This window comes from Sus scrofa, chromosome 6 (genome assembly GCF_000003025.6).
Source record: "Sus scrofa isolate TJ Tabasco breed Duroc chromosome 6, Sscrofa11.1, whole genome shotgun sequence".
Lineage (NCBI taxonomy): Eukaryota > Metazoa > Chordata > Mammalia > Artiodactyla > Suidae > Sus > Sus scrofa.
In genome coordinates, this window is record NC_010448.4 from 75,987,254 (window position 1) to 76,014,954 (window position 27,701).

The 27,701-nt window shown below is 55.4% G+C and overlaps 1 protein-coding gene across 5 annotated transcripts; it reads right to left on the bottom strand.

Moving 5' to 3' along the window:
* On the bottom strand, positions 1,018 to 26,947 carry RCC2 (regulator of chromosome condensation 2). 5 transcript variants are annotated; one of them, XM_021095430.1, is made up of 13 exons: positions 26,837 to 26,947; positions 25,406 to 25,691; positions 20,185 to 20,278; positions 16,740 to 16,883; positions 13,375 to 13,506; positions 12,947 to 13,035; positions 11,203 to 11,317; positions 8,994 to 9,160; positions 6,491 to 6,671; positions 6,098 to 6,203; positions 5,244 to 5,316; positions 4,214 to 4,291; positions 1,022 to 3,445 (listed from the first exon to the last, which is right to left on the bottom strand). In XM_021095430.1, exons 2-13 carry the CDS (start codon positions 25,682 to 25,684, stop codon positions 3,341 to 3,343), a joined length of 1,563 nt encoding a protein of 520 aa, XP_020951089.1. In that variant the 5' UTR covers positions 25,685 to 25,691; positions 26,837 to 26,947; the 3' UTR covers positions 1,022 to 3,340. The 5 variants fall into 5 exon arrangements, 2 of the variants coding, with proteins under 2 accessions (XP_020951089.1, XP_020951088.1); XM_021095429.1 differs by having other exon boundaries at positions 26,730 to 26,903; XR_002344917.1 differs by having other exon boundaries at positions 1,018 to 3,445; positions 4,214 to 5,316; positions 26,730 to 26,890.

The following is a 27,701-nucleotide window of genomic DNA, read 5'->3' on the forward strand; positions in this document are numbered from 1 at the left end:
GCGCAGTTGCTGCTACCCCTTCATCTTGAATGTCTCTGCCTACAGTGGGAAACAGGTTGGGATCACGGAGATCCTGCAATTTAGACACCCGACAAGTGGGTTTTGTGGATGCTTGCGCTGATGTGACAAGATCTAGGCTGAGGGACGGAGCTGCAGGAGGCAGGCCCCATGGGAGAGTGGATCCTGGGCCCCCGAGGACAGTGGGCTTGAGCAGGGCCAGGCTCTGGCCTCCTTGGTTTGCAGGTATAGCCTCTCCTTAAGGGGACCCTCGTTAAGGCCAAGGGGAGAGGAAATGCCCACGCCAGGACCCTGAGCTGCCCATTTCTACCTCTGCCCATCCCCGCGTTAATGGCACAAAGTGGCCGTTAAGGCAAATAACCCTGAGGTTTAATGACAGACGCTCCCGCCCCTCCCCTTCTCCTGCCCATGGGAAGCTTCGGGCAGCCCCCAGGTGGAAAAGGGAAGTCTGACAGGAGGGGCTGCTCTAACAAAGCAGCCGGGTCCCAGAGGCGCCACAAACGGGGACCGGTGTTGGAATGTTGGTGGCTGATGGCCTGGAGAAGCCTGGAGCAAAGGCCGTCAACATGGGCTGAACAGAAAACGCCTGGATTGGTTTCTTGGGGCCCCCTGCTGGACAGCTTGCCAAATTGCCCGTAGGGTGCCACTTGTGACAAGCGCTTTAGGGCCAACAAGGCTCCCCTTAGGAAGACAGGGTGGGCAGAAGTGGAGCGGATCACGTTTGAGGGCACTACGCAGGTGTTCCGTGCCTCGTCTCATCCTCTCACAGCCCTGTGTGACAAGAAGGAACAACTGCTTTGAGTTGGGCCACTGGCACGCTGAAGCCTCTCCTCCAAGGGGGCACCTTTCAGGGGACAGAGCCGCCCAACCCCAGCGCGGCTTAAGCCAAGAAGTTGAAGCCTAGAAGCGACTGGCTCCCCTGGGGCCCCGGGCAGGAGGTGCGCGCAGGAAGCTGTGCTGTGTTGTTTGTTCCGATGAAAAAGAAGTGCAAAAGCCGAACAGAGTAAACAATGATGCTGTTTATTTAAAATGTTTACTCCAAGAAATATATATATAAAAAGACAATTACAGCACTAAACCAGGCACCTTCGACCAAATCACAAGCTCTTCTTGGGTTCTCCCCTTCACTCCAAGCCTCCTGGCCCTGTCTCCTTCCTGAGCTGGAAGACTCAGGTGCCCCAGGGGTCGACACCATGTGCACCCCCCAGCCCAGGCCGCTGTGCCACCTCCTCTGGGAGCGCACCTCTCCCCAGACCCCAACTCCTTGTTCTAAAGGATCTTCCCCACTAGGCAGCTCGTTTTAAAATTCTAATAAGCCCAAAAGAGTGACTGTGAGAGAGGAGAGGGCCATCTCCACTTGGAAGATGCTTCTCTGCTCTGGTCCCAGACAAGGGGTCCTAGAGCCATTGGTGGGTTTCAGACAAGTCTGCTTGAAGGTCAAAGCCCCGCTTGGTTAAGGACAGCTCCTGCAAGGCCAGGACCTGGGTGACTGCTCCCTTGACTCTCCTAGTGACCGTGCAACCCAAGGGAGGCTGCGAGGGGACAAGGAGCATATGCGTCTAAGCCTGAACCAGGAAAGAGGTCTGTCCGGGGAAACCGAGGGGTTCTATGCAAGGAAGCTTCAATCAGAGATGGGAATTCTGGGTGATTTGGACAAATCAGGTTAGTTTAGCAGAAGCTCTGAAGTTGCAGAAGCTCCTCCCCTGGACTATACACACAGGACAGTGGAGACGAGCATGAAGCCAGACAAATCTCAGACGCAGGCCGGCCTCCTCCCGCGAGGCCTTGGGACTGGCCAGGACAGATACTGCGACACGGCCTTCAAAGGCAGAAGCCACTGTCAGGAAGCGCAAGGAGGGGGAGGATACGAGTGGGGAAAAGCAACGACGACTAGGTCATTTTTGGCATTTTAACATCAAGACAATGACAAGTGGTAACGATAGCAAAGCAAAAAGAAAAATAATAAAAGACCAATATTTAACTTTCCCATCCACCCAAGTCTCACACTGAAGTTCTACCCCCATCTCCCCCAGAAGCACCACTGAACTAAAAATCTATTTTAAAGCACCCAAACCAGTCCAGACCCTCTCGAAAGCGAGAGCCCAGCCAGAGCTGTCGCCTCTCTCGGGTCCAAGCGAGAGGAGGGTTCCGGGAAAGGCACCTCGTAACTCGCGCAGAGCAGCGCAGCGCCGGTGACGGGCTCGGGCAGAGGGCGCTTGGCGGGGGAGCTGGGGTGGCGGTCACAGCCTCTGCACCGACGCGGGGAAGGGGGACGTCTTCTGTAATCCCAACTATTTGGTAGCACAGCCAAGCCAACGTGACAAGAGAGTTGGGATAACGGAACAGGGACCCGAGCCTCCGAAACAGACCAAGTCGTTCCAGCAGGATCCAGCGGAGGGGGGAGTAAAAGGCTGGTCACCCAAAGGGCTGATCCTTCTCTGCAAGGACTCACTCCGGAACGCACTGTTTACCGCTGGCTGGTCCATCTCTAACGGCAACTGCTGGCAACGCAGCCCCAGCTCCGAGGAGCCCTCAGGTCGGATCTCGAACCAGATACATGGTCCCCATGTCTGCCCACCCTCGCCCAAGTCCCCATTGGTTCCACGATCACCTGATTTCCACTTGGACTTCTTTGACAGCTAAAGTCAACACAGATGGCTAAACACAGATCCGAGACCCCCGCCAGGGGGGAAATGGCAGGTTCTATTAATGTCGCAGCCAAAAGGCGGTGGGGCTTACAAGCAGCCAAGGGGAGAAGCGGAACACACGCGGCCTCAGCCGGTCTAGAAGGAAAAGCAGGAAAGAAGTGACCCAGATGCTTCCCAGCACGCGGGTGTGATTTTGGATGGAGATCCACCACCGGGGACGTCTCTGCCTCAGGTGCTGCCGGCTCCCCCAAGGGACACTTTGTTCTGAGCACGTGGTGACTCCGCTCGGATCACATCGCTCATCACAACCGGAGAGGGGAGTTTTGAGAAATGTATTGAGAGAAGAAGGGACAAAAGGAAAAACAACTTAAAAAACAAACCGAAAAAAACCTAGATTGCTCAAAGTTTCTGCCTCTTTTGTAGGAATGGTAAGTCAACTATGAGCAAATATTTTAATTAAACAGTAAGAGGGAAAAAAAAAAAAACACTTTGGAAAGCATACAGAAAAGGTAGTTGACGTTGAATCACTTATAAAACGGAACTTCAGGGAGTCTAACAAAAATGCACCTTCGGTCAACCTTTGCTTTTTTACAAATTCCTCGTTCGACTTCTCGTCCCAGTGCACATGGAAATGACAGCTGCCGCGAGAGGTGGAGCCGAGAGACTCCGCGAGATCAGAGGGTCCGGGGGTTGTACTCTGGCAGTTTCTTGATCTTCTCCTTCTCGGTCTCACTTTCGTCTCTCGCTATCACCAAGGAGTGTGAGTAGCCCATGGCGACCTGGGGACCAACCAGTGTGGGTGGGCAAGGGCGCTCCAGCTCCACCCGCACCACGCTCGGGGTAACCAGCACAAGACATGCCGTGGACCCCAGCAGCTGCGCTGGCCAATGGGGTCGGTATGGGGATCAAAACGGAGGCACCCTAAAAAAGCTCAAAAAAGCCCTCAGTGGAGGACCACCAGTGATAAGGTGACCTGCCACTGACACCCTGCCAGCCTGCTTCCAGGCTGCCACAGGGGACGGGATGGAAAGACGCCCAGCAGGCAGGGTTTGGACACCGACTGCTGGCAGAGGCTGTTGGGGGCTCAGGGACCATGCCCCCACTCCCTCTGCCTTTCTGGACCACAATCCTGCCCAGTATGAGGAGGGCACAAGCCCCACCTGTGCTTCCGTGACAAGGGCTGGCAGCCTGGCGGGCTAACAGCCAGGGGCCTCGCCCCGCAGCCTAATGGTGCAGAGAGTTCAGGGTGAAGGTGCAAAGCAGACGTGGCTGATGCGTGGCCTGAAACAAACCTGCTGTGGCTGGACCCTGGCAGATGGCCCTCAGGGTGAGCAGTGACAGGGCCTGGGCAGCTGGCCTCTATGCCCTCCCTGTCACCCACCACCACCAGAAAACTTTAGCACAGGGACAGGAAAGCAGCACAAGGAGGTGTCAGATTAGGCTCAAAAGGGCCACGATAACCAGAGGCCAAAAGCGAGTTGACTGAGCAGCACACCCAACTCTGCTCTGGCACCCTGGCCTCGCCCATGCCTGGGCACCGCGCTCACCTGCTCCGTGAAAATGCCATCCAGCGTCTTCACCTCCTGAGCCGCGGTGGAAGACTTGGGCTTGTGATCCCCGTAGCCCTGGCAAGGTGAACAGGGGATGCTCAGGGAACTGGGGTCACCAGTTGGAAAGGGAACCATGGCCACCATGTGCCTGGTCCTCCAGGGGCTTGGAGGCCCCGGGGGCCCAGCCCCAGGCAGCCACCAGACTGCACCTGTGCGCACAGCCCTGAGCAAATGGCACCCTTGGCCTCCAGCCCTGAGACGGGGCGGGGGTCGAGGAGCAGCTCCCCGTCAGCTCCCATCCACGAAAGCAGAGGGGAAGGAATAAGACCTGCTCCCAGCGGAACTAAAAGAGCCAGGCTGACGCTCAAACTGCCATTAGAGGCGGCAGGCCGTCGGGATGCGCTCCAGAGCCCACCTGTTCTCGATGAAGCTGCTGATCGGTGAGGACTCACCACGGCCCAGAGGCTAAGAAGCAGGCCCTTGGTCGAGAAGGCCAAGTGAGGGCGGAAAACCGAGGGCCGTGGGTTCTAATCACTCAGGCCGCTGAGCTCAAAAGCAGGGAACACAGACAAACTCATTTGAGAAAAATGACGGAGGAATGTCCGCAAATGACCTAAGAAGCTAGAAACCAGGAAGCCGGGACACGCGGTCAGTACTGGCCATGCGGTTTAAAAGGACACGCTGTTCCTGGTGACCAAGACCCTCCTGCAGGGACAAGAAACTGCCCTCTTTCCTTTCGACGCCACCCCACGACTACAGCTGACAAAATGCAGGGGGTCGAGATGCCCCCCCCACCCCGCCTTCCGCTTAACACCGAGGACAGGAGAGACTTTCCCGACTACATGATGGGCAGAGAGTAACTGACAGCTGGAGGGGCCCAAACGTCAGGGGATATACTGCGGACCCTCAAGAGACAAGGGAACCACCACCCCCCATGACCGCTTTCCTTCTGCGTATTTTCAGGAAGCGGTTCAGGGAGCCCAGGCCGGGTTCTGCCTCTGCCTCTGCCTGGCAGGGACCAGCTTACCAGTTCCCCAAAAGTGGGCGATGGTCCCCAGCTGATGGTGCTCTCGTCTGCGGCCACGATGATGCTGCTCTTCCTGCAGAGGCAGAGCCCGTCAGCGCTGCACCCACCCGGTGGCCCGGGCCACAGCCTGTGGGCTCCCGGCCTGAGTGCAGGCTGTGACCTACTGGTGTTAAAATCCAGCAAGTCCCATTAAAAACTCCATTTCCAAACAACACGGCACGGGCTCAAACCCCAAACGCTGTCCCCCACAGGCCCAAGCTGCAGAGCCCTGGGCCCCAGGAACCACAGGACCCCAGACCTTTCCGCCACACCCCCACTCGGGTTCTGGGGCTCCTGGAGGGGGGTCACTTTTGGAGGCACACACACACTGGGAAAGGAGACACCGAATCAGGATGAAAGCAGAGTTCATTCTAAAGCAGGTGGAATGTGACGGCCAGTAACTTGGGCGGGGCTAAAGGTGGCAAAAGCCACATCAATCCTCGCAACGACCACCCTGTCATTCCCGCACGACCTGGCAGGTGGTCTGGATCAGCAAACTCCTCACCGGGAAGTGCCAGACAGCGCCACAGGCGTCCCCCAAACAAACTGAGAACTGACTTGGGACACTTCCTTCTTCCCCACGTGTTGCAGTAACCGACTCCCTCCTAACTAACAGCAATTCTGAACCCGAAGCGAGAGCGCACACGCCAGGCCGGGAACACTCTAGGTGACTTTCTGCGGAGGCCATGGCGAGGTGAGCACAGCCCTCCTGCCCCTCCTGACTCTGGAATCCGGGGCCGACGCCCCGACAGGGGGGGCCCAAGTGTGTCCACCGCACCCGGGAGGGAGGCAGGACAGACATCCCACTCACGCACCCGCAAGCCAGGCTCCGGATTCTCCAGCCGCAGAGGTCCTGCACGGCCTTGGGGTACATGGTGGACTCCCGGGACGTGTTGGTGGCCCCCCAGAAGAACAGACCACCTGGGAAAGACAAACAGGTCCCCACTGAGACCATCACCTCCAGGGCAGGATTCTCCTCTCAGCAACACCCAGGAGAAAGGTAAGGAGGAGACCCGCCGGGCACAATGCCTGGCACACGTGACAAGGAGCACTCGGTCCAAAGAACCCGAGACGTCGAGGAAGCCACAGTCCCGCTGTCTTGAGTAGGACAGGGCTACGGGACTCGCCACGGAGCAAGGGGCCAGGGCGGGAAACCGCGAGTCTGTTCTGGACTCGTCCTCCAGAGGCCCAGCCGGGGAATCACTGACCCACTTCCCTGACGGCAAAGGAGCAGGTGTAGCCGGCGTAGATCTGGGATGCCCCGCGCCCGGGGAAGTCGAACAGCTTCACCAGGCGGGGGACCATCTCGTCCTTTTGCTCGGCGTGGCCCAGCCGGCCATAGCCACCGAAGCCCCAGGAGAAGACGCGCTTCTGGGAGTCCAGGACCAGCTGCAGGAGACAGAAAACGCAGGGCTGCAACAGGGAATCAGCGGCATCTCCGCTGTCCCGAGAGCCTGTGCCAGTGGCTGAGGACCAAGGGCAGAAACAACCAAGATGAGCCTCCTCTGATGGGGGAGGCGCCGGCAGCCGGCGCGGCCTCGAGAGGATGTTTGCTATTTCCCGTTCCTGCCATCGTCCCGTCATGAGCCTTCCCCTGCCCCCCATCAGCAGCACGAGGGCTCTGTCTCCAGAGCAGGCCGACGTGCTCCACTTCCTACTTCGATCCTGACTAACCCGCAGGCAGAGTCCAGAAGAAAAGCCCCACCCGCCTCGGGTCCACCTGCAGATGGGTCCACCCAGGTCACCTCCACCCAGTCACAGGTGCTGTGCGCATTTCAACATGCCAACAATTCAAAATCCATATTCTGGGAGCTCCCGTTGTGGCGCAGCAGAAATCAATCCGACCATGAGGTTGCGGGTTTGATCCCTGGCCTCTCTCAGTGGGTTAAGGATCCGGCGTTGCCGTGGCTGTGGAGTAGGCCAGCAGCTGTAGATCCGATTAGACCCCTGGCCTGGAAACCTCCATATGCTGTGGGTGCGGCCCTAAAAAAAAAAATAAAAACAAAAATAAAATAAAATCCATCTTCTTACATGCGCCCCTATGTTCACAGCAGCACTATTCACAACAGCCAAGACACAGAGCGCCCCAAGTGTCCACTGACAGATAAGACATACAATGGAATACTACTCAGCCATTTACAAGAATGAAATAATGCCATTTGCAGCAACATAAACGGACCCAGAGGCTACCATCCTAAGTGAAGGAAGTCAGAGAATGCACAGAATGCATCAACAGCAGGGTCCTACTGTTAGCACAGGGAACTCTACCCAACAGTCGGTGAAGGTCTATGTGGGAAAAGAATCCGGAAAGGACTGTGTCCATGCGGAACCGAGTCACTGTGCCATCAAGCGAAAACCGTCACAACATGGTAAATCACTCCTACCTCAATAAAATGGAGAAAATGGAGAAATGTGGAAAAGAATGGGTCTGTGTATCTATGTATAACTGAGTCACTTTGCTGTACAGCAGAAATTAACATACTGTAAGTCAACTACACTTCAATAACAGAAAAGAAATAAGAGAAAGACCATATGGTATCAGTATAGGTGGAATCTAAAACACGACACAGGTGAACTTACAAAACAGGAACAGACTCGCAGACATAGAAGACTAACCGATGGTTACCAAAGAGGAAGAGGGAGGTTGAAGTTTGGAGTTTGGGATTAGCAGCTACACACTACTACAAATAAAACAGATAAACAACAAGGACCTACGGAAGAGCACGAGCACTCAGTATCCTTTAATAAATTATAAAGAACAAGAACCTGAAAAAGCACATGAATATATATTTATAAAACTGAATCACTTTGCAGGACACCAAAACAAACACGACTATACTTCAACTAAGAATAACACGTAACAGGAGTTCTCACTGTGGCTCGGCAGTAACGAACCTGACTAGTATCCATGAGGATGCAGATTTGATCCCCGGCCTTGCTCGGTGGGTTAAGGATCCAGTGTTGCCATGAGATGTGGTGTAGGTCGCAGACACGGCTTGGATCCAGCGTGGCTGTGGCCAGCAGCCATTGCTCTGATCCGACCCCTAGCCTGGGTACTTCCATAGGCCGCCAGCGCAGCCCTAAAAAGACTAAATAATATAACAATAAAATGTCTCATGTTTGCACTGTGTGAATGTACAATCTGTTAACACAGTTTGACACCAGAGGCCTAAATAAGATCTATTTCTCCTGCCCTCACTGCACGTGTGAGCAGCCATTGCTGGCCTGGGGGAGACTGCGATGTCCCAGCCCTGAGGTCACTCAGCTGCTGAGCTGCACACAGGAGACCAACCTGTCTCTGGACTCCCACCCCACCGCACTTCAAGAGAGAAGGAAAAACAAGTCTGACCCTCAGGCACTTCCAGGCCACACAACTACAGAGAGGGAACTAAGATAAAAAGATGCATATGCAAAAACCCTCTTGCCATTTGTCTAGAGGGATCTTTTAAGAAAACACCCTCAATGATTAAGCCCATTCAAGCCCCCCCATAGTCTTTCTGCCACAGGATGTCCGCAGGTTCTATCAGACAGAAGACAAAAGCAGAAACACTGTTCACAGCTCGATCCCAACCCTTAGCACCCTGGAGTTTAGCTCTGTCTGTAGACGTCTGGTGAGAATAACGCCCCCAGACAACTGAGGGTGCAAAGCCCTGGGGGCGGGGCAGGATGCCCAGGAAGCCAGAAGAAAAGCCAGGAGCACTGACACCTTACCGTGTGGTTAGCGCCGCAGGCCACATCCCGAACGACGACGTTTGGGACGGGCAGGATCTGGCCGTCCTTCGTCTTCTCGATGAAGATGGCCACCCGCCGGGGCACCAGCTCGCAGTCGTACTCTATCCGCTGCGCCCGGGCGATGAACTTCCCGTCCGAGTTGTGTCCTGCAGCCACCACAGAGCCAATCATCAGCACCTGCCCAGTGGGCCAGTCGGGGGCTCCCGGAGACCCCAGTCGACCAAGGCAGTGTCCTCCAGTCTGAGGCAATGACCCAATTAGTGGGGCAAGGAATCCATATTATGGGTTGAAACCAGCTATTTTTAAAAAACCAAATAGAACAGACTAAGAAACACCCCAGGACGCTTTCTGAAACAGAGGAATTTTGTAACAATTCTCTGCATGTGTGTCTATGTTGGGGCCGGGCCGCAGCCCACAGCAGGAGGCTGCAGATCCAAAGGAATGGCCTCCTGAGCCCCATGTGGTGGGGGGGCTTGAGGAGTACCGGATGGGCCAAGAATGGACCAAAATGTTCAGCACTATTTCCCAGACTTGTGTTAGTATGAATTACCAGTAACCTGACAGATCGCCGTGGTTGTCAAAACCACCTCGTCTCTGCCTTGCCAGACCCAGTAAGCACAGGACAGCCAGAGTGGGGCTGAGCGGGTGCTGGGCGCACTGCACCAAGGTCACGTTCTAACTCTGAAAGGACCTCTCTGGGTTTGGACAATGAGACTGAAAGCCATCTTTTTCCTTTGGCCGCACCACTGGAATGTTTAAGTTCCCAGGCCACGGATCAAACCTGTGCCACTGCAGTGGCTTAGGCCACCGCTAACCCAAGTCACTGCCATGACAACACCAGATCCTTAACCCGTTACGCCACAAGAGAAGGCCTGAAAATCCCTTTTAAAATAAGCTGGGAAGAATAACTGACTCTACATATAGAAATCAAACCAATTTCATGAAATACCTATTACAACTGAGTGTAAACCAAGCAAATGAGTCTGTACCAAGTGCTTAAAGGGGAACTGGCTCACGGTAACTGCTCATAAACGCCAGCCATCAGCATCATCACCAAGGTCATTTCGTGTCCCTGAAGGACAATCTACCTGTCATGTCGAGCTGCCTGTCCGCAGATCTGGGGCAGCCGCAGGCAGCAGGGGGGCTGCACACGGTTCCGGAAGTAGACCAGAAACTCGCTTCCGGTGTTTTGCCCGGGGCTGGGGAAAGCTCCAGGGCCTGTGGCCATGGAAACGGTTTCGCCAACAGTCTCTGGCAACTCCCTGGCAACCAACACTGGATGTGCAGAGGGGCTGTTCTTTCTTATTCACTCTGACTTAAGTATATTTAGTTTCACCAAGTCACTGTTCCCTGAAGTCTAAAGGCCAGTGAGATGCTCCTCGTTCTATTTATACCGACTTCCATCTGCCTGCTCTTAATGACGCGGAGACCCAGGCAACCCAGATCCGGGGGCTGCCGAGGATCCGGAGTGGCACGCCGCTAAGGAGCCAGCAGAGGGCGCCCACTCCTCACCTCCCACTTGGAAGGAGCCGGGAGGTGGGAAGACACCAGAGGAAACAACACTTGGGTATCAGATGGGGAAAAAAAAATGGAGACCTTGTAGAACCAGGACCGAAAAGCACTTTCGACTTCCAGAGAGCGGAGTACTCAGTAACAAGTACCGGGAAGTGCTTTCTCGGCTTTTCTTTTCTATTCGATGAAATACAAATAAATGTGTTTTGGAGGAGTGTATTCTGCTTCGGGACACAAATTGGGAAGGGAATCCCACTGTGATGGGGTCCCGGCTCCGTCACGGCGACCCTGGAATAACGGCCAAGGCCCAAGTTTTCAGAACATCCTTACTCTGGTGTCATTTTCTCACTTTCAATGAAGGCAAATCTTTAAATATGAAAATGAATGAAGGTGATTTGATTAAAAAAAATTTTTTTTAAATCATTTCATATAAAAATGAGTTCCCATGTCAGGAAAAAAAAAAATCTTTTGTCAGACACAAGCCTTGATTTTCATGAAGTCACTGGAAGACTCCACGACACGCTGGGCCACTCAACGAGACATGCACTTAATGGACCGAGGCCATTATCTGCGATCAATTACCCACATTTCTATCATGTGTGTGCAGCCCCACACCGCCTTCTGGTTCTAGACATACAGTTAGATTACAGAGCTTTTAAAAAAGGTTCTTCCATACCCAGCTGACCATATTCAGGGCACCCAAAGGAATAGAGGTTTCCTTTGCAGTCCATTATCATACTGAATTCAGCCCCACAGGCCATTTTGGTAATTGGCTGGCCGTTGTACATTATCTGCAAAGAAAAGACAGGAGACTTTCAGTTTTTTTTTTTTTTTTTTTTTTTTTAAAGGATTGATCAAGTCTCTACCTCCCCATAGGTTGGTGTGAAACAATTACTAGGCTACAAAGGATTTGTAATGGGCCCAACAACGCTGAAGGCAAAAGCTGAGAACATAAAGAAAACACCTCCCAGTCAAGTTCAAAGGCAGGCAAATGATGTCCCTGAGTCTTTGTAACCCTTAAAATGCCCAACACCAGGCCTCGCATGTTCTGGTGCCCAGTGAATGTGAAATTCAACTGACCGGCGTGGGTACGAGGGCAAAGAAAACAGAAAACAGTCACATTTAGCCTCCAAGGCGCACTTCAGTCACCAGTGCTTATGTCAGGCAACTTGAAAAAAAAGCTTTTACAAGCATTTTTGCCCACCAGTAAGATGAACTGTTTTACACTCTCTTTGCTACTGTAAGAGCTGCCTGCTAATGAGTCTAATTGAAGGTGTGAATAAGAAATATAATGGTTTGAAACAAGAAGACAGAAGAAGACAGCAAAGGCCCTGAGTAATTTCACATGGGATTTGGAAACAAATCTGAGAAAGTACTTGAAGACTCAATGTTGCAACTAGTCAGTCTGGGAAAGCCCAGCTGGGGGAACTGGAGGGCACGAACCACAAGGCAAATCAGGGAAGGTGATGAGACTGGAGATGGGGCGCTGGGTCCAAGGCTCGTCCTGGGCCCTGCTCACCCTGGCAACCGTCACATTTCCCTGCTGAGCTGACAAAACAGCATCACTCAAAGATTCTCCCAAGGGAGTTCCCGCTGTGGCTCAGGGTAACAAACCGACTAGTATCTATAAGGATGTGGGTTCGATTCCTGGCCTTGCTCAATGGATTAAGGATCCAGTGTTGCTGTGAGCTGTGGTGTAGGCCGCCAACTCTAGCTCTGATTCGACCCCTAGCCTTGGAACTTCCACATGCTGCATGTGCAGCCCTAAAAAGCAAAAAAGATCCTCCCAAGAAACCGCAAGTACACTTGGCCACGGTCCCTTTTCAAGATCAAGAAATCTGAGTCCCTCCCCTCATCAGACTCACTGGCCTCCTGCTGCCTCCTATCAGTAGTTGGTTTTTTAAACATAAATCCCACCCCTTTAACTTACTCTGCAGTTTCTCAGGAATAAGAGACGACCCACCTGCCATTTGCTGCCCCCCCCCGGCCACGCCCATGGCATGTGGAAGTTCCCAGGCCAGAGATCGAACCCCAGCCACACAGAACCTGACTCAGCTGAGCCATTAGGGAACTCCCTACCTCCTGCGTTCTAAGCACTTAGCAGGTGACTTCTTACAGGTCAACACTCAAAGTACCTGCAAGTAGGGACAAATCACATCCACGTAACGATTTCCACTTTCTGTGGAATAAAACAGGCTTAAAATAGGCCTCTGGAACCAATTATTTCAGTCGGAACAAAAAACTATTTTGAGGACGTTCTTCAATTGTGACCATATATTAAACCTGCTCCATTCAAAGCATTGAGAGCTGCTTTTACAAGGGTTTCAGTAACTCAAATAATGGCAATTGGCTGATCTCCCCCCAGAAAACCTAACACAAAAGAGAAACAGAGGCCCCGAAGGGGGGAGGAGGGCGGGTACCTGCGCAGGGCTGGGAACAGCATCTGTCTGGTTGCCAAGGCCCAGCTGCCCCATCTTGTTCTCCCCAAACGCAAACACGGAGCCTGTTTCTGGAAGGAAAAGAATGACATTCATGACAAAAGGGAAAATAATGCTGGGCGTTCTGAACTACATTTGGAATCAAAAGCTCAAGCATAATAAAAACAGCTCCTCTGCCAGAAAGAATGCTAGGGAGACTCTCCCAAAAGGGCGTGGGGCGGGCCGCTCAGGGCAGAACCATTTCCCAGCAGACACCCATCCTCGGCCCCGGGCCTCCTGCACCTGTGGGTGAGGCTCCTGGAGAGTCAGACCTTCTGATCCAGTGGGGGGGCAGCCCCACCTCCCCCCACCCCCACCCCAGGTGGACGTCTGGCCTCTGATGGCTTTTCAGGGAACCGGCCATTCCTTACCTGTCAAGGCCAAGGTGTGGTTCCGTCCACACGCCGCGGACACGATCACCTCGTGGCTGAGACCCTCGAGGAGTCTGGGGGCTTCAACTCTCTTGGTGTCACCATGGCCCAGCTGCCCCTTCTCGTTTCGCCCTGTGGGTGAGGAACAGGGTTGCATGGGGAGGAGGGTGGGCGGCCAGGGCAGCCGCAGGGCTGAGTCTGGGCCCCCAGAAGGCGCCCTGCAAACCCATACCCAAACCAGGTGAGAGAGCCAACTCCTCAGGCAGTGCCAGCCTTTCGAGGCTGCCAAGCAGGGTCGGGTAACCTGGAAGATGGGTAGGGCTGTCCCCACAGTCACCTCTGAGGGCAGCTGCCAGCCACCACCTCACCTGCACCCGCTCTGACCCTCTCCTCGGGGGCAGCGGCTGGCACCCACGCAGCACTTCCACCAGCTCTCTGCCCCCTCGGGAAAAGGCAGAGAAGCCAGGACAGGCCTGGGTGCAACATACCACAAGCAGACGGGCTCATGGAAACTCACAGCTCTCACTTCTCACCACACCTGCCAGACACCGACCCCCTCATCCGCTTCACTCCGAGAGGTATTTTAAGACCGTGACACCTGCCGAGTAGGAGTCTGGCTCCCCCAGGGCTCTGAGCACCCACCACGGACCCTTTCTCGTCTCTCCTTCTAAGCCCACCTGGCCATGGACTGCAGGGGGGGGGTGTCAAAGGCCAGCCTGCTCTGAATACAGGCCCTTCCTGTGGCAGGCCTGCCTCTGCTTCTGGGGCTGTGCTGGTGCAAAATCGGGGCAGGAGGCCCCGGGAGCCCAGCCGGCCAGCCCCCACCCTCACCCCCATTCAGCCCAAAGCAGACGTGGGGAGCTGGGGGACCAGAAGCAGGCTGAGCATCCCTGAACCTCCCCTGGTTTTCATCACAGCCTACAAGAGTCCCCAGACGAGACCCTCCCGTGGGCTGGGCCTCCCCCTGGTCCCTCTATAACCAAGAGAGGAAGCACACTTGCCACTGAACATTTTGGGAGATTACACCGGGCCAGAAAGTCAGGTAATTCGGGAAGGGGAGGGGGTGTTTCCGCAGCCTCCCCAACAATGAGACCTTTGACCCTGCATTCAGGAAAGAGGGGGGGCAGAGCCCCAAAGATGAGCCCCGACTGTGGTGGACAAGGCTTAAGAAGGTGTGACCGGCTGTCAAGAGGAAGATCGTCTTTCAACCTTGATGGTGGAGCTCTGGGGGGACGGCAGGCGCCAGCTTTTATTTTAGCTACGGAGTCTGCTCTTCAGGGCCGCACCCGCAGCACACGGAGGTTCCCGGGCTAGGAGTTAAATCAGCTACAGCTGCCGGCCTAGGCCACAGCCACAGCATCTCAGGACCCAAGTGGGGTCTGCGACCTACACCACAGTTCACGGCAACACCCCATCCTTCACCCACTGAGTGAGGCCAGGGATCGAACCCGCATCCTCATGGATACTAGTTGGGTTTGTTAACCACTGAGCCACGACAGGAATTCCCAGACACCACCTTTTAACGGAAACTGCCCAAGTTCACGGTGAAAGGCACCTTAAAGAAGCACCAACCATGAGCTTTTGGCAAATGTGAGAGGCCAAGTGGCCAGCAGGTGTAGACCTCCTGACTTACAAACCACGAGTTGTCCTGGGTACTGTACCTTCCAGAGACTCACCATGGACTAGGGACAGCCCCGCTGGCTGGTGCCCCCTAATGTGGCAAGCCTGCTCATGGGCATATCTTTCCTCTGGAGCCAGGTGAGATCACAGGTTTTCGAATCATTCCCTGCCCACAGGGAAGCCCAGGGGACGTTTTCAGAAGCACCATATTAAGAGAAATTCAGCGGAGATCAGAAATAAGACAGCGCTGAGTTTCTGTCGGGGCTCAGCAGTAACAGACCCTGACTAGTATCCATGAGGATGCAGGGTTGATCCCTGACCTCCCTCAGTGGGTTAAGAATCTGGCATTGCCATGAGCTGTGGTGTAGGTCACAGACTCAGCTCAGATGTGGTGTTGCTGTGGCTGTGGTGTAGGCTGACAGCTGCAGCTGATTTGACCCCTAGCCTGAGAACCTCCATATGCCTCAGATGTGGCCCTAAAAAAAGCAAAAGAAAAAAAAAAAAAAAAGAAAGGGAGTTTCCTTTGTGGCTTAGCAGTTAATGAACCCAACTAGTATCCATGAGGACCTGGGTTCGAACCCTGGCCTCACTCAGTGGGTGAAGGATGGGGCATTGCCGTGAGCTGTGGTGTAGGTCACAGACTTGGCTCGGACGTGGTGTTGCTGTGGCTGTGGTGTCGGCCGGCAACTGTAGCTTCAATTCAACCCCTAGCCTGGGAACTTCTATATACTGTGGGTGTGGCCCTAAAAAGACAAAAAAAAAAAAGGGAAAGGAAAGACACAGGAAGCTGGAAACTCTGACACAGAAGGCAGCATTCTGCGGGGGGGGGGGGGGGGCATTGGGGGAGGGACACAACTCCAACTGGGAGAAAAGGAAAATCGTGGCAATGTCAGCGTGTCACCAAGAAACTACAAAGTTTAAATTTGGGCCAGACACACTTGTTAGCTTTTTTTTTTCAAGAGAATTACAAAATTAGCAGAGTGCAGGGAAGACAGCAGATGTTAATATATTTGGACTTTGGTACAGCCGCTCATGAGATTGCAAAAAATGGTTCAAACAGCCCGAAATAAAAATGCAGTCATATGGACGCAGAACCAGCCAAAGGACCAGAAACAAAGGGTGAGGACAAATGCCAACACCCTCCGGGTGAAGAAGAGTCCAGGAGCCACCAGAGGGTGTGGGGGAAACAGCTTCAGCCAGGACAGGACCAGAGGGACTGATCAGGAAGAGAAACTGGACACGAGGCAAGGAAGCCTCTGCAGGGACCATGAAGGCAGGGAAGCTGAAGGGCAAGCCCCTGCACCCAGGCCAGGGGGGCCAGCAGGGGGGCCAGCTGATCATCTGTGGAAAAAGTACTCCACTGTCTGGGGAAACGGAAGAAGAAACAGGAACAAGACTGCAGAGACTCGGGCTGATGTCACGACGTGGCAGAGAGAAAAGCTGGTGGCATTTAAAGTGACAAGAACAGAGGTCTACGTCACACTGTGCCGCGGGCGGGGGGTGCTGTGCGCTGGGGGACAAAGTGCCCAAAATAGGAACTCAATTCTAGACACCTTGGTATCGCAAAGATCCAGATTCATTCAGGAAAAGGTTGTTTAAAGAGGATTTGGACCAAAACGTGGCAGAGGAGTGAGGGGGGTGTGCTCACGGGGCAGAGGAGCTGGGGCCAGGGGACCAAGGAAGGATGCCCACCCTGAGGGGCCCCGCTCCGTGAGTCCCCCGGTCCCTGGCCGCAAGTCACTTACCCCAGCTCCACAGCTTCCCTTCCGTGGTGATGAGCAGGCTGTGGGCAGCGCACGACCCCGAAACCACCGTCCGCACCCGGACCCCCGACAGGCACCCATACCTGTGGGGCCCCCACAAGTTCTGACCCAGGTTGCGGTAAGCAGCTGGGAAGAGAAAACATCAGACACCTGGCGTGAGCAAAGACCTGCCCTGACCGTCCCCAGCCGGAAAGGCCCAGCCCCGTGTAAGGTACCCCCTCAGGAGTGCCTGGGGCCCAGAGGGGACCTGTCAGCCGCCAAAGACCCTGTTCCACCTCTGTCTCTGGCCCAGACCCACGGGCAATGGCTGCATACTGGCAGCCAAAAGGCAGGTGCCTCCCACCCACAGCCCCTCGGGATGGGACCGACCCAGAAAAGCAGGCATCAGACCTGAGTCTCCCTCCCCTGTCACGGCAGCTCCCTCCCAGGCCTCCACCTGAAGGTGGGGGGTCCTGCAGCCAGAAGGCTCTCTGGGGGCCAACCCAAGTGTCCCCACCCTCCAAAGGGCCCGCCCCTCCCCAACCCCCGCACCCAGCTATCGGGCCCTCTGCCCAACGCCAGCACATCTCCATCCCCATCTTTCTCAGGGGTCCCGTTGTGCCGGCCAGATCATGACCCCTAGCTCTGCCCAAGAATTTGCTTCCCCAGAAGCCCTTCCTTGCCCCCTGCTTGTCCTTCAGACCTCAGATCCAGCCCCCGCTAGAGAAGCCCTGCCCGCCCACTCCCACCTTTTAACTCGTCACCCCAGGCCCTGTGAATCCCGTCACACTACTTATCCTACTGAATTCCCAGGGCCTTCCTGCAACCCAAGGGCGGGGGCCTCCCTGTGCCTGGAGCAAAGCAGGCACTCGGCCCGGGAGGAGTGGCAAAAGACACAGCCACCTCCTCTGCACCTTATTAGTGAACAAGACATAGCCAATTTTTGGCTGAATATTCTCAGCTTGGGACTCTCAAGAACAGAAAAACGAGCCTGTTTCTAGGTCTGTGATGACTATTATGAAATGCTCGCTGCTGCCAAGTCAACTGTGTCAGATTGATCTGGATGCAGGAATGGACTGAAAGGCCACTGTTTCTCTATCAAGTACCTGGCTCCGTGGGAAAGTCTATCAAACTGTGCCCGCCCTGCTGGCACCTCACCAGCAGAGGGCACCAGGCGAGGCCTCTCTTCGTTACAGGGAAGGTCAGGCAGAGGAGGGAAGTTCCCTGCCACTGGGGACAGCCCTGAGCTTCTCCACCTGAAGACACCCCTCTAACTACCAAAAGGTGAAAGAAGACCTGGCAATGTCCTGGGAAAGAAAGAGCGAATGAGAAACGAGAGCCTTCACACCTGTGCTAAGGGCTGTTCATCTTGGAGGCAAACTGTCATGGTGGCATAGATGCCATGTACCATGTCTGTGGGCAAAGGGGCCAGGGACACGCTGGCTGACCCAGCGTGGCTACGTGGACCCATCTCACACGTGGGAAGATGCTCTCGTTTGCCCCCTGCATGAGCTCCAGGAACGTCAACGCCCAAGATGCCATCAGCTGGTGAGAGGCAGGAATTCTCAGGGCCGCCCTAGGAACCCGCGCAGGGATCCAAGTCAAACTAAACACACAGCGGCAGTCCCTGGCCTGGTCCTCGTCAGAGGTGGAGCACAAATCACAGCCATCTTGAAACCAAAGGACGCCTCAGGTGCGGTGGTGCTGCTTTTACACGGTCCTCAGTGCTAGGCACCCAAAGGCTACGGGCCCTCTAGGAAGGAAGGCACACTTCAAGGCTGGGAGGGACTGGGGAAGACCAGGGTGGGAAGGAAAAATCCTCTTCCCTCATGTTTGGCACCAGTGGAAAACCAATTCTCCCTCCCTTCGTGTCTGGCTTCAAGGGCCCTGAGAGCTGAAGGATGCTGGAAAATTTTTTTTTGTCTTCTTGCCATTTCTTGGGCCACTCCGTGGCACATGGAGGTTCCCAGGCTAGGGGTCTAATCGGAGCTGTAGCTGCCAGCCTATGCCAGAGCCACAGCAATGCGGGATCCGAGCCGCGTCTGCGACCTACACAGCTCATGGTAACGTGGGATCCTTAACCCACTGAGCAAGGCCAGGGATCAAACCTGCAACCTCATGGTTCCTAGTCAGATTCATTAACCACTGAGCCACGGCGGGAATGCCTGAAAAACACTTCTTAAAAAATCTTGTTTAGGAATTCCTGCTGTGGCAGTGAGTTAAGAATCCAACTGCAATGGCTTGGGTTGCTGCAGAGGCACAGGTTGGCTCCCCAGCCTGGAGCAGTGGGTTAAAGGATCCAGCATTGCTGCATCTGTGTTGTGGGTCACAGTTGCAGCTCAGATTCAATCCCTGACCTGGGAACTTTCACATGCTAGGGGTGTGGCTGTTAAAAACACTTTTTTCTTTTTGGTTTACTTATATAATAATAGACGCAGCCCTGCTCTCCCCGTGGCACCTACCTCCCCCTCTGCAGTGTCTCCAACTGCAGGTGGGCCACTCAGTTACAGATCAGCTCGAGGCAACAACGGGACACATGTGCAGGGACTGGGAGGGAGACTGAGGTGACGGCTCCCGGGAGGGTTCCAGGTGATACCAGGCAGGCAGCTCGGCCAAGAGCTTGGTCCTGAAGACCGGACACTTTCCATGACAGCAGACAACAGCTCGAGCCTGCTTCTGTCTCAGCTGGACCCTGAGCGCCGCTGAAACCCCGCCTGATGTTTCCACAGAACAAGAGGATCTCCGCGGCCCACCCTGAGGCCCTGGGGAGTGTCAGTGTGCAAACACTGGTTCACCGGGCGATGCTGGAAAGTACTTCAGGAATCCTTCCAAATGAGATCAAGAAGCCATAAAACGTGGCAAAGGGCCAGCCTCCCTTCTCCTGGATGGGCTGGTATTCCCCCGAGGAAAGACACACATTTTCTTAAAGCCTTTGGGGACTAAGTTACTTCTTGGGACGTCTCTGCTCCCCCAACCTGTTACCTGCTCCGTCAAACCAGTTCCCACAGCAATTTCACAGTGTGCAAAGGAACAGGGACTCTTCCGAAACGTCCAACAAGCTTACCATCTGACACGTGACAAATACTGAGGGGAGTCTGACATCCCCACAACACCAGCCTCTTCGTTTTAATGGAAATAAATGACACAAGAAGGAAAAAAATGTGTTGGTGCTCATTTGAGGCTACGACTTATATCCTTCAATTTAATCCCAACCTTCTTTCAAGAGCAGAGCTGTCGAGTGAAAGTCTTGCCAAAGACCTGGGTTCGAACACAGCCCCACGACCAGACTGGCTGTGTGGCCTTGGGCACGTCACTCAGCCTAGCTGAACACTGCTGTAAAAGCTGAGAATACCTACCTGGCGGTGGTCACCAGAGCCACACCACACACCTAACACACAGGAAACAATCAGTAGCAGCATCGGATGGGTTTAGAAACCGTGGCTCATACCTTGTTGTTTAGGCACTTCTTTCCGACCAATCAAGTCCCAGTTGGTTGCCCCAAAAATCAAAAGCTGCCCTTTGCACTTAGACCCTTCAAGTTTCTACAGAGACAGAGAGAGAGGGAAAAAGAATTAGCTCGCGATGCTCTTCTAGCTTCCCAAACCTGTCCAACGACTGCAGGAAACAAAGAAAAGGCAGTCGTCATTCCTGCTTTCACCCGTGGACGGAGGGGCCCGGCCTCATCTTCACCTCGGCAGCCGCTTGAACGTGCGGAACCTGAGATGCCCCGGCAGCTCCTTGGTTAAGCCCACGTTCGTTTTTATCCTTTGGGTTCTCTCTTAAAACATCTTTGGCAAAGCACCACAAAGGAAGCCAAGGGGCCTTCCTCCCCGCCACGCTGCCAACTGCCTCACACAGGTATTTCCAAGAGGCCACCGTGTCACACAGGGAGTGAGTGGGAAAACCATCACCCTCGGGGCCAAGGCTGCAAGCACAGCAGGCCGCACGTGGACTTGAAGCCTTGAGGGCCCCATGGCTTCTCTGCCTGGCGACGACACACCCATCCTCCCTGTGTGCTGCCCGCATGGCCAGGAGCCTTGGCGGGGACAGGGACTCGAGAGCCTGGAGCTCATTTCCACCAGAGGGAGGAGGACCTGGGTGGGGCTGCACCGGTCTGACCAGGGTAGCCTCTGAGAGGCTCAGTCTCGCTGCTGGCTGAGGGACAGAGGACCAATGGTGAGTGGCCCCACTGGCATCCCTCGGCCTCCATCCTCCGTCACTAGGGCTACAAGCGTTCACTGTCACGGGGAACACGTGCCACTTTAAGAAGCCACAGTCCAATTCCAGGCAGCACTCACTCTGTTCTCAGCCTTCCCTTGGTTCTTAAGATGCCTGGGACACTTTTTAAGGTCAACTTTGAGTCACAGGTTCAATTCTGAAGTCCCCACTCAGTTCCACCCAGGCAGGGGAAGCCTAACTTCCTGTTCTGCTTTCACCCTCTACACCTCATCCTCCCAGGACAAGAAAAGCAAAGAAGGGGTTTTTCCTTCCATTCACCAAAGCGTTCCTGGAAGGCACCAAGAAAAAAACAGACCCAAGGGCTGCAAATCCAGGTCTAACCTCTGGGTGGTGACGACTCCCAGTGCGGTGGGTGAGAGGAACACATCTTCCCGGGAGAGGGGGGGGAATTCCACGTCTTAGGGGACTCTGTAAACCACCCCAGCCCTGGACCGGCCCCACCATGCTCGGCCACGTGGGCAGGGCTGGGGGATGCATCCATCCACCGGGCACACCCACAGTCAGCTCGCAAAGGGGTGACAAAGCAGCCAGGGCTGGAGAGTGACTTCGCTGCGTTAATTATTCAGAAAATGACCTTAGTCAGGGTAGGCCAAGCCCCAGCACCCACAGCCTCGGGTTACTGGAATGGGAGCCGAGTTTCCCCCGGTTATCTCCCCTTCTTGGTTTAACTGGCGGGCCTGGCGGGAACATTCTACAGGTAGGTCTAGCGTCGGGGACAAAGCATCAGAGGACTGTCAGGTTCCGGGCGGAAGGCGCGCCTGGGTCTCAGCCCCCATCACTGAGTTACTCTCCACTACCCCGCAGGTCCACATGCAGGGGCAGCAGAGACTCAGGAGGGAACTCATGCACCAGGGGATGAGCTGCCAGGCCAGAGATGGGTGGGGAAAAGCAGCAGAATGATGTCAACCTCAGGCCAGGCTGACCCCACTGGTCCCCCGGCGGGCAGGGGACCCCTATGCTGTCACAGCACTTGCTACGACTGTGACACCCTCCACACCTAGCCTGCCAGAACTGCCTCCAGCACCCTGGGCATGAGCAGGGTTTAACGTCTTCCCTGTGACTTGCAGATGCCAGCCTCTGCCCAGGAGGTCACGGGCTCGTGGGTACTGGCCCATCAGCCAGCTGGGCATTTACACGAAACGCCGAGCTTTCTGTTTCTGATACAAAGCGTGTGTGGGAAACCGGGTCTAACCCAGCAACAGAGGTCTGAGTCCCAGGAGGGTGGCAAAAGGTTCCTTACTTGGGTTTTTATGTCCTGGGCCTCACTTCCTCACACGTTAGATGCTCTTACCTATGTACCTTGTGACTGTAGGCTGCTTACCTTTATTTCTCTCTAACTTAATTCTTCCGTCCACCTTCTATGAAATTTAAAATTCAAGGAAGGACTGGAACTCCTGACACCTCTTAAAATCACAGCCCCTGTCCCTCTCTGTTACAGACCTGAACACACCCAGGTGTGTGGTGGCTCCACCCAGAGGACTCCAGGGGCAGCTGCCAGGGCCGTGAGAGCCAGAGGACGTGGGACCCCCAGGTGGAACAGGGCCTTTGCAGATGGGCCGAGATTGTTTTAGGGATGAAGGCAGCAGCCATACCACCTGTGTCTGCAAGACACGTGGCAGAAAAGCTGAGAAAACCCGTCTCCCAACAGGATGAGGGAACTTCATTTCACCTGGCTGCCTGCAACAACCTGGTCACGGAAGCTGGCTGAGACCAACAGCCTGGGCAGAAACGGGCGATGAGCGTCTTCCATCAACAAAATGGGGTTTCTGGACCAAAGTGATTTCTGAATTATTGCCCAAGTGCAAGAAGCATGTTTGTGAGGCCAGAGTCAACCTTTACCATATATCCATTTAAGAAGGCTGCTCTCGGTGGAAGGAAGACCATTCAGAATCATGCCAGCAACAATGATTCCCCAGTGGGCTATCAACTCAAACAGGCTTCATGCTCAGTTTTTAGTTGTATTTATTTGGTCCTTTTGGAAAAGACTGGGTTGTCGCAGGATTCACAAAACCCGAGCAACCCAACACTGAAGAACTACAAAGACCTGGACAGTTTTCGACTGCTCACCTATCTTCTAGGATTCAGCCAAGGCTGCTTGTCTTACCTACGGGTTTATTAAGTTCACAGGGAATTCAGGCTGCATCAACCCCAGAGGATCATAAAAATGCTCATCGGATGTAACTACAGAGAAACGTGAGGTCCTTGGAGAGAGCATTTTCCAAGACTGAAATCCCAAGAATGTTTCATAAAAACACACATCTCTTCCTTGAGGCAACTTTCTCCCTCATCCATCCCAGCAACTGGGGGTCACCTTTCACAAGCCCAACACCTACAGCGCTGACTGAAGGCAACGCAGCTCAGACGACTCCTGGCAGCTGCTCTCACGCAAACCTCCTTCCAACAGCCCTCAACAAGTGGCAAGGCTTGCAAAATTCTCAGTAAAAAGCCTCTTTCTGGAATAAGCTAGGGACGGCTGTTGGCCTGTGGCAGCAGACAGGATTCCCATGACTGCTTACCAGGCGCTTCCCTTGGAGTCCAGGAACCTGAGCCAGGGATACACCCAGGACCACAGGCCATGCCCACCTAGGACGAGGCAATGAGAAGGCGATAGGGCAGCATGGGCCTGGCCTTGAGCCTGGACCAATGGACGCTAAGAAGAACTTGAAGCTTGAGGTGTGTGCTTTCCATGAGACACAGAGAAGCATCCTTTGTTGGGACCTGTCTCCCACCTTCCTTGAGCCTAGGATGGCATGCTGGCCAGTGCACTGCACTCTCTCTGTGACTATCTTCTTCGGTGAATCTCAGCAGCAGAGTAAGAATTTTTTACTTCCTGACAACTAAAATCACTGCTCTAACAGGTGGACTAGAAACACCCAGACAATACAGCAGAGGCAGAGCCCCAGCTGGCCTTTCTTTTCAGTTCCCTCTTAACACTGTGATTGGAGGGCAAATGTCTGAGGCCCCTGAGGCCCCCCACATTTGTTAAGAGGAAACACTTCCTGTGCTGTTTTCGCAATACTGTGGCCATTGCCCTGGCACTGGCCTGGGTCCCCAACCCTGGGTAAGACATTTCAGTGATAGAGGCTCTCCTTCACGTCACCCTCCTCCATCATCTGATCCTTTCCACTGAGAGGACAGTTGTAAGGCATTTTCACATGAATTTGCAGAGGCGTTAAGGATGACATCAGAGAAAACCTGAGCCCGGTGGAAATCTAGCCCCATGTGATCTTCAGCTAGGCCCTTATGCTCTGTGCCCCAGTTTTCTCATCTACAAAGTGGACCTAGAAGCACAGTATTTTTAACCATTTAAACACTGCCTGAGATCCTCGGGAGGAAAGCACCGAGAAAAGGTATTGAGAAAAAGACCTCTTGAGGCTGTCAGACTCTAGACCCTTAGCAGAAGTTCTTACTCTTTTGAAGTTATTGGAGCATCTGGGGAAAGCTGTGGCCCTCTCCCTAAAGACACGTTCCACACTAAACCTGTGGCTTTTGAGCATCTGATCCCAGGTTAAGAGCTCTGGCTCCGCAAGGTTTTGCAGGTACATAAGTTGGCCACGATCTTAATTAACATTTGAAGACCAACTCTAATGAGCAAACTGAAACTCATTCAGACCACGGAGATGCTTCTTGCCTCGGGGGAGTACCGCACAGAGCCCATATCAAGCATCCGCACGCTCGGACCGCAAGAGTCGAACAAAGCCCAAACCCCCCTGCGGGTGGGGGGGGGCTGCCCGACCTCCAGGGGGAGCCTCTCCGGAGCATGCGCCCTCGCACCCTGCCCCAGCGCCCGCCACCCCCGCCTCCCCCTCCTCCCCGGCAGCGCGAGTCGGCGCAGGGCCGCATGGGGCATGCGCGGCGGCCGCCAGGCCCCGCCCCCCGGGAGCGCCGGAGCCGAGGCGGCGGGAACCTCAAAGCCCCGGCATGAACCGTCGCTCCCCGCAGCCCGCCGGCGGCCCCCTCCCCCGGGGCGCCCAGGCCCACTGGCTGTTCTGGGGGTCCGGGGCAGCCGAGGGCACGCAGCGCCGCGCCCCGCGCTCGGTGCGCGCCTCCCCGCCTCCGGCCGGAGACAACTTGCAAAAGTCTCCCTTCCCGGGGCGGGAGGGGGAGGGGAGGCGGAGGGAGTCGGATCGAGCGGCGCCGGGGGCGGGGCCATGACCCCCTCGCGCGGGCGGGCGCGGGCTCCGGCCGCCCCTCCCCCGGCGGGGGGCCCGGGGCGCGCGCCCCAACGGCCAACGGCCGCGCGGGCGGGAGGCAGCGGGGGTCGGGTAGGCCCCGGCCCGCGCCTGCCCCGCGCCCTTTTGTTGTGCGGCGGCGGCGGCGATGATTCAGCCCGCGGCCTGCGCGGGGCCCGCCGCCCCCGGTCAGGACGCGCGCGGTGACGCGCCGCGGCCCTCGCCTCCCCCAACCCCCGCCCCCGGCCCCGCACTCACCACGCGCTCCTTGGTGTGCTCCGGCTCGGTGATAACCACTGCCGCGCCGCCCGCCTTGGTCGTCGCCGGCCGCGCGGCGCGCTTGCCCCCACCGGGGGCCCCGTCGAGCTCCAGGCCATCTTCGTCGCCGCTACTACCGCCGCCGCTGCTGCTACTGCAGCGCTCGGGCCGCTCGCGCTTCCTGCCGGCCGGGCCGCCGCGCTTCCTGGGCCCGGCGCGGGCCGTGCCGTTGCCCGAGCTCGGCTCCTCCCAGGCCGCCGCCGCCTTCTTCCTGGGCATGGTCGCGCTGGAGGAGACACGGGGCAGCGGCGCACAATGGACGGGTTATAAACTGCGCGGGGGGAGGGGAGCCAGCCGAGCCACCGGCCTCCACTTCCTCCCCTGCCCTCCCCAAAGTGGCGGCCGCGGGGTGGGCGGAGAGGGGGCGAGCCGGGAGGAAATCGCACCCCTCCCGGGCCCCGGCGCGCCTCCTCTGGGGAATCCCGCACGGGAGCCCAGGTCCCCGACTGCAATCCGCTCAAGGAAAGAAAAAAAATGGAGAGCCCCCGGCCCATCCTCAAGTTATGTTTGCCTACATCGCATCACAGTTGCAGCCAGGTTCCCAAAAAAGTGAAGGGAAAGCAAGAGGGAGTCTCTGATCTCCTGGGTTTTAATTAGAGGAGGCTTCGGGACACTTCAAAGATCCCCTTTTGGCTCCTCGGGTGGTGAAGGAACTCCCCCCTCCCCGGTTGCCCCACCTGCTGCTTTTGTCTCCGCACCCCCCCCCAAGCCCACTCAAATGCAATTCTATCGAACCCCCGCGTGAGCCCCCAATTCCGCCTCAGACTGGGGGTTCCGACCTAGGGCTCTAATTAGCCGAATCCCTCCGGGTGGGCTGCCCCCCGCGGGTCAGTGGGGAGGTGGCGCGAATAAAGCGGGCCCCCAGCCCAAAACACCTGCTCGCACAGACACAAAAATTAAACTTTAATGGTGCCCAACTCTCTCCCGGCCCCTCCCGGAGCGTGCAGCTCAGCGGGTCCCTGCGATTCCGGCTGCAAAGTGCCCCGCTCCACCGCTACTTTCCCCCAGCGTCCCTGCGTCTTCGCCCTGTCTGCTTTTCTTTTTTTTTTAATTGATTTTGAACAATGGGATCTCTGTCTGTCTCCGATTAAACCACGTGGGTCCGCCTTCCTTCCCCTTTTTATTCATTCAATTCCTCCCAACCCCCCTTCCCCAGTTTTTTTCCTCCTACCTTTCCCCTCTTAAGAAAAAAAAAAGGGGAAAAAAAAAAACTTTCCCAGACCCCGCAAACTGATCATTGTGGATTTTCATTTTCAGCTCCTACCTGGTTGGAGTGATGCGAAACCGGAGAGAAAAAGAAAGAGCGGCTAAAAGACGAACCAAACGGCTTTTTTTCCCCCCCAGCCCAGACGAGGGCTCCAGCCCACTCACCAGATACACTTAAAATGTAAATACGAGCTTCCAGAACAAATGCTACAACACAAAACAGAAACACATGTGCGGCCGGGAGGCAAGCGAGCGCGCGGCGGGGCGGGCGGCGCGGGGCCCGGGGCGCGCGCGCCCCCTGCTGGCGGGCGGACCCCGCGGCGGCCCGGCCCCCGCCCGCGCCCGCGGGGCAGCCCGGCCCACCGGAGCCTGCGCCGGGCGCCACGCCGCCAGACTTCACTCCCCGGTCCTGCGCGTTTCGCAGGCATTTCGCAGGCGGCCCAGCTCGCCTTGGGCCTTCTACGCAGCGCGTCCTGCGCGTCAGAGATTTCTTTGGGGTTAGGAGAATGTTAGATTGTTTTTCCCCGGACGTGTCTAGACAGGTCACCTGAGGACAGTCGCTGGAAAATAGTTACTTTGCTCACTAAAGCCGCCAACAAGGGACGTGCCCTGATTGAGTGATTGGAGTGAAAGATGAATGCAATTTGAATAATTTTCTCCTGTGCAGAGAAAAGCTGTATTTTATTTGGCTATGGATGTGTCCCAGTATGTAGCAAGGTTCTGTTACATGGTATAGAGTTACATATGTTAGTGAATTATTAGTAATTAATTTGGAGGCCAGGGAGGCACAGGAGGCTAGTCTTGATGGAAATTCTTCATTTTTGGACACATATTTACTGAGCCCTCAGTACATGCAAGGTACACAGTGCTAGGTCTGGGGACACAAAGCTTGAGAATAAGATTTCTGTCCTAGTGGCATGCACAGTCTAATGGGAAAGGGAGATAATTAAACAAGTAATTCCAAGTGTGGTAAGTGATGGGGTTCAAGACATCCTACCCCAAAGTACGCCACCTTGGCATATTGAATATT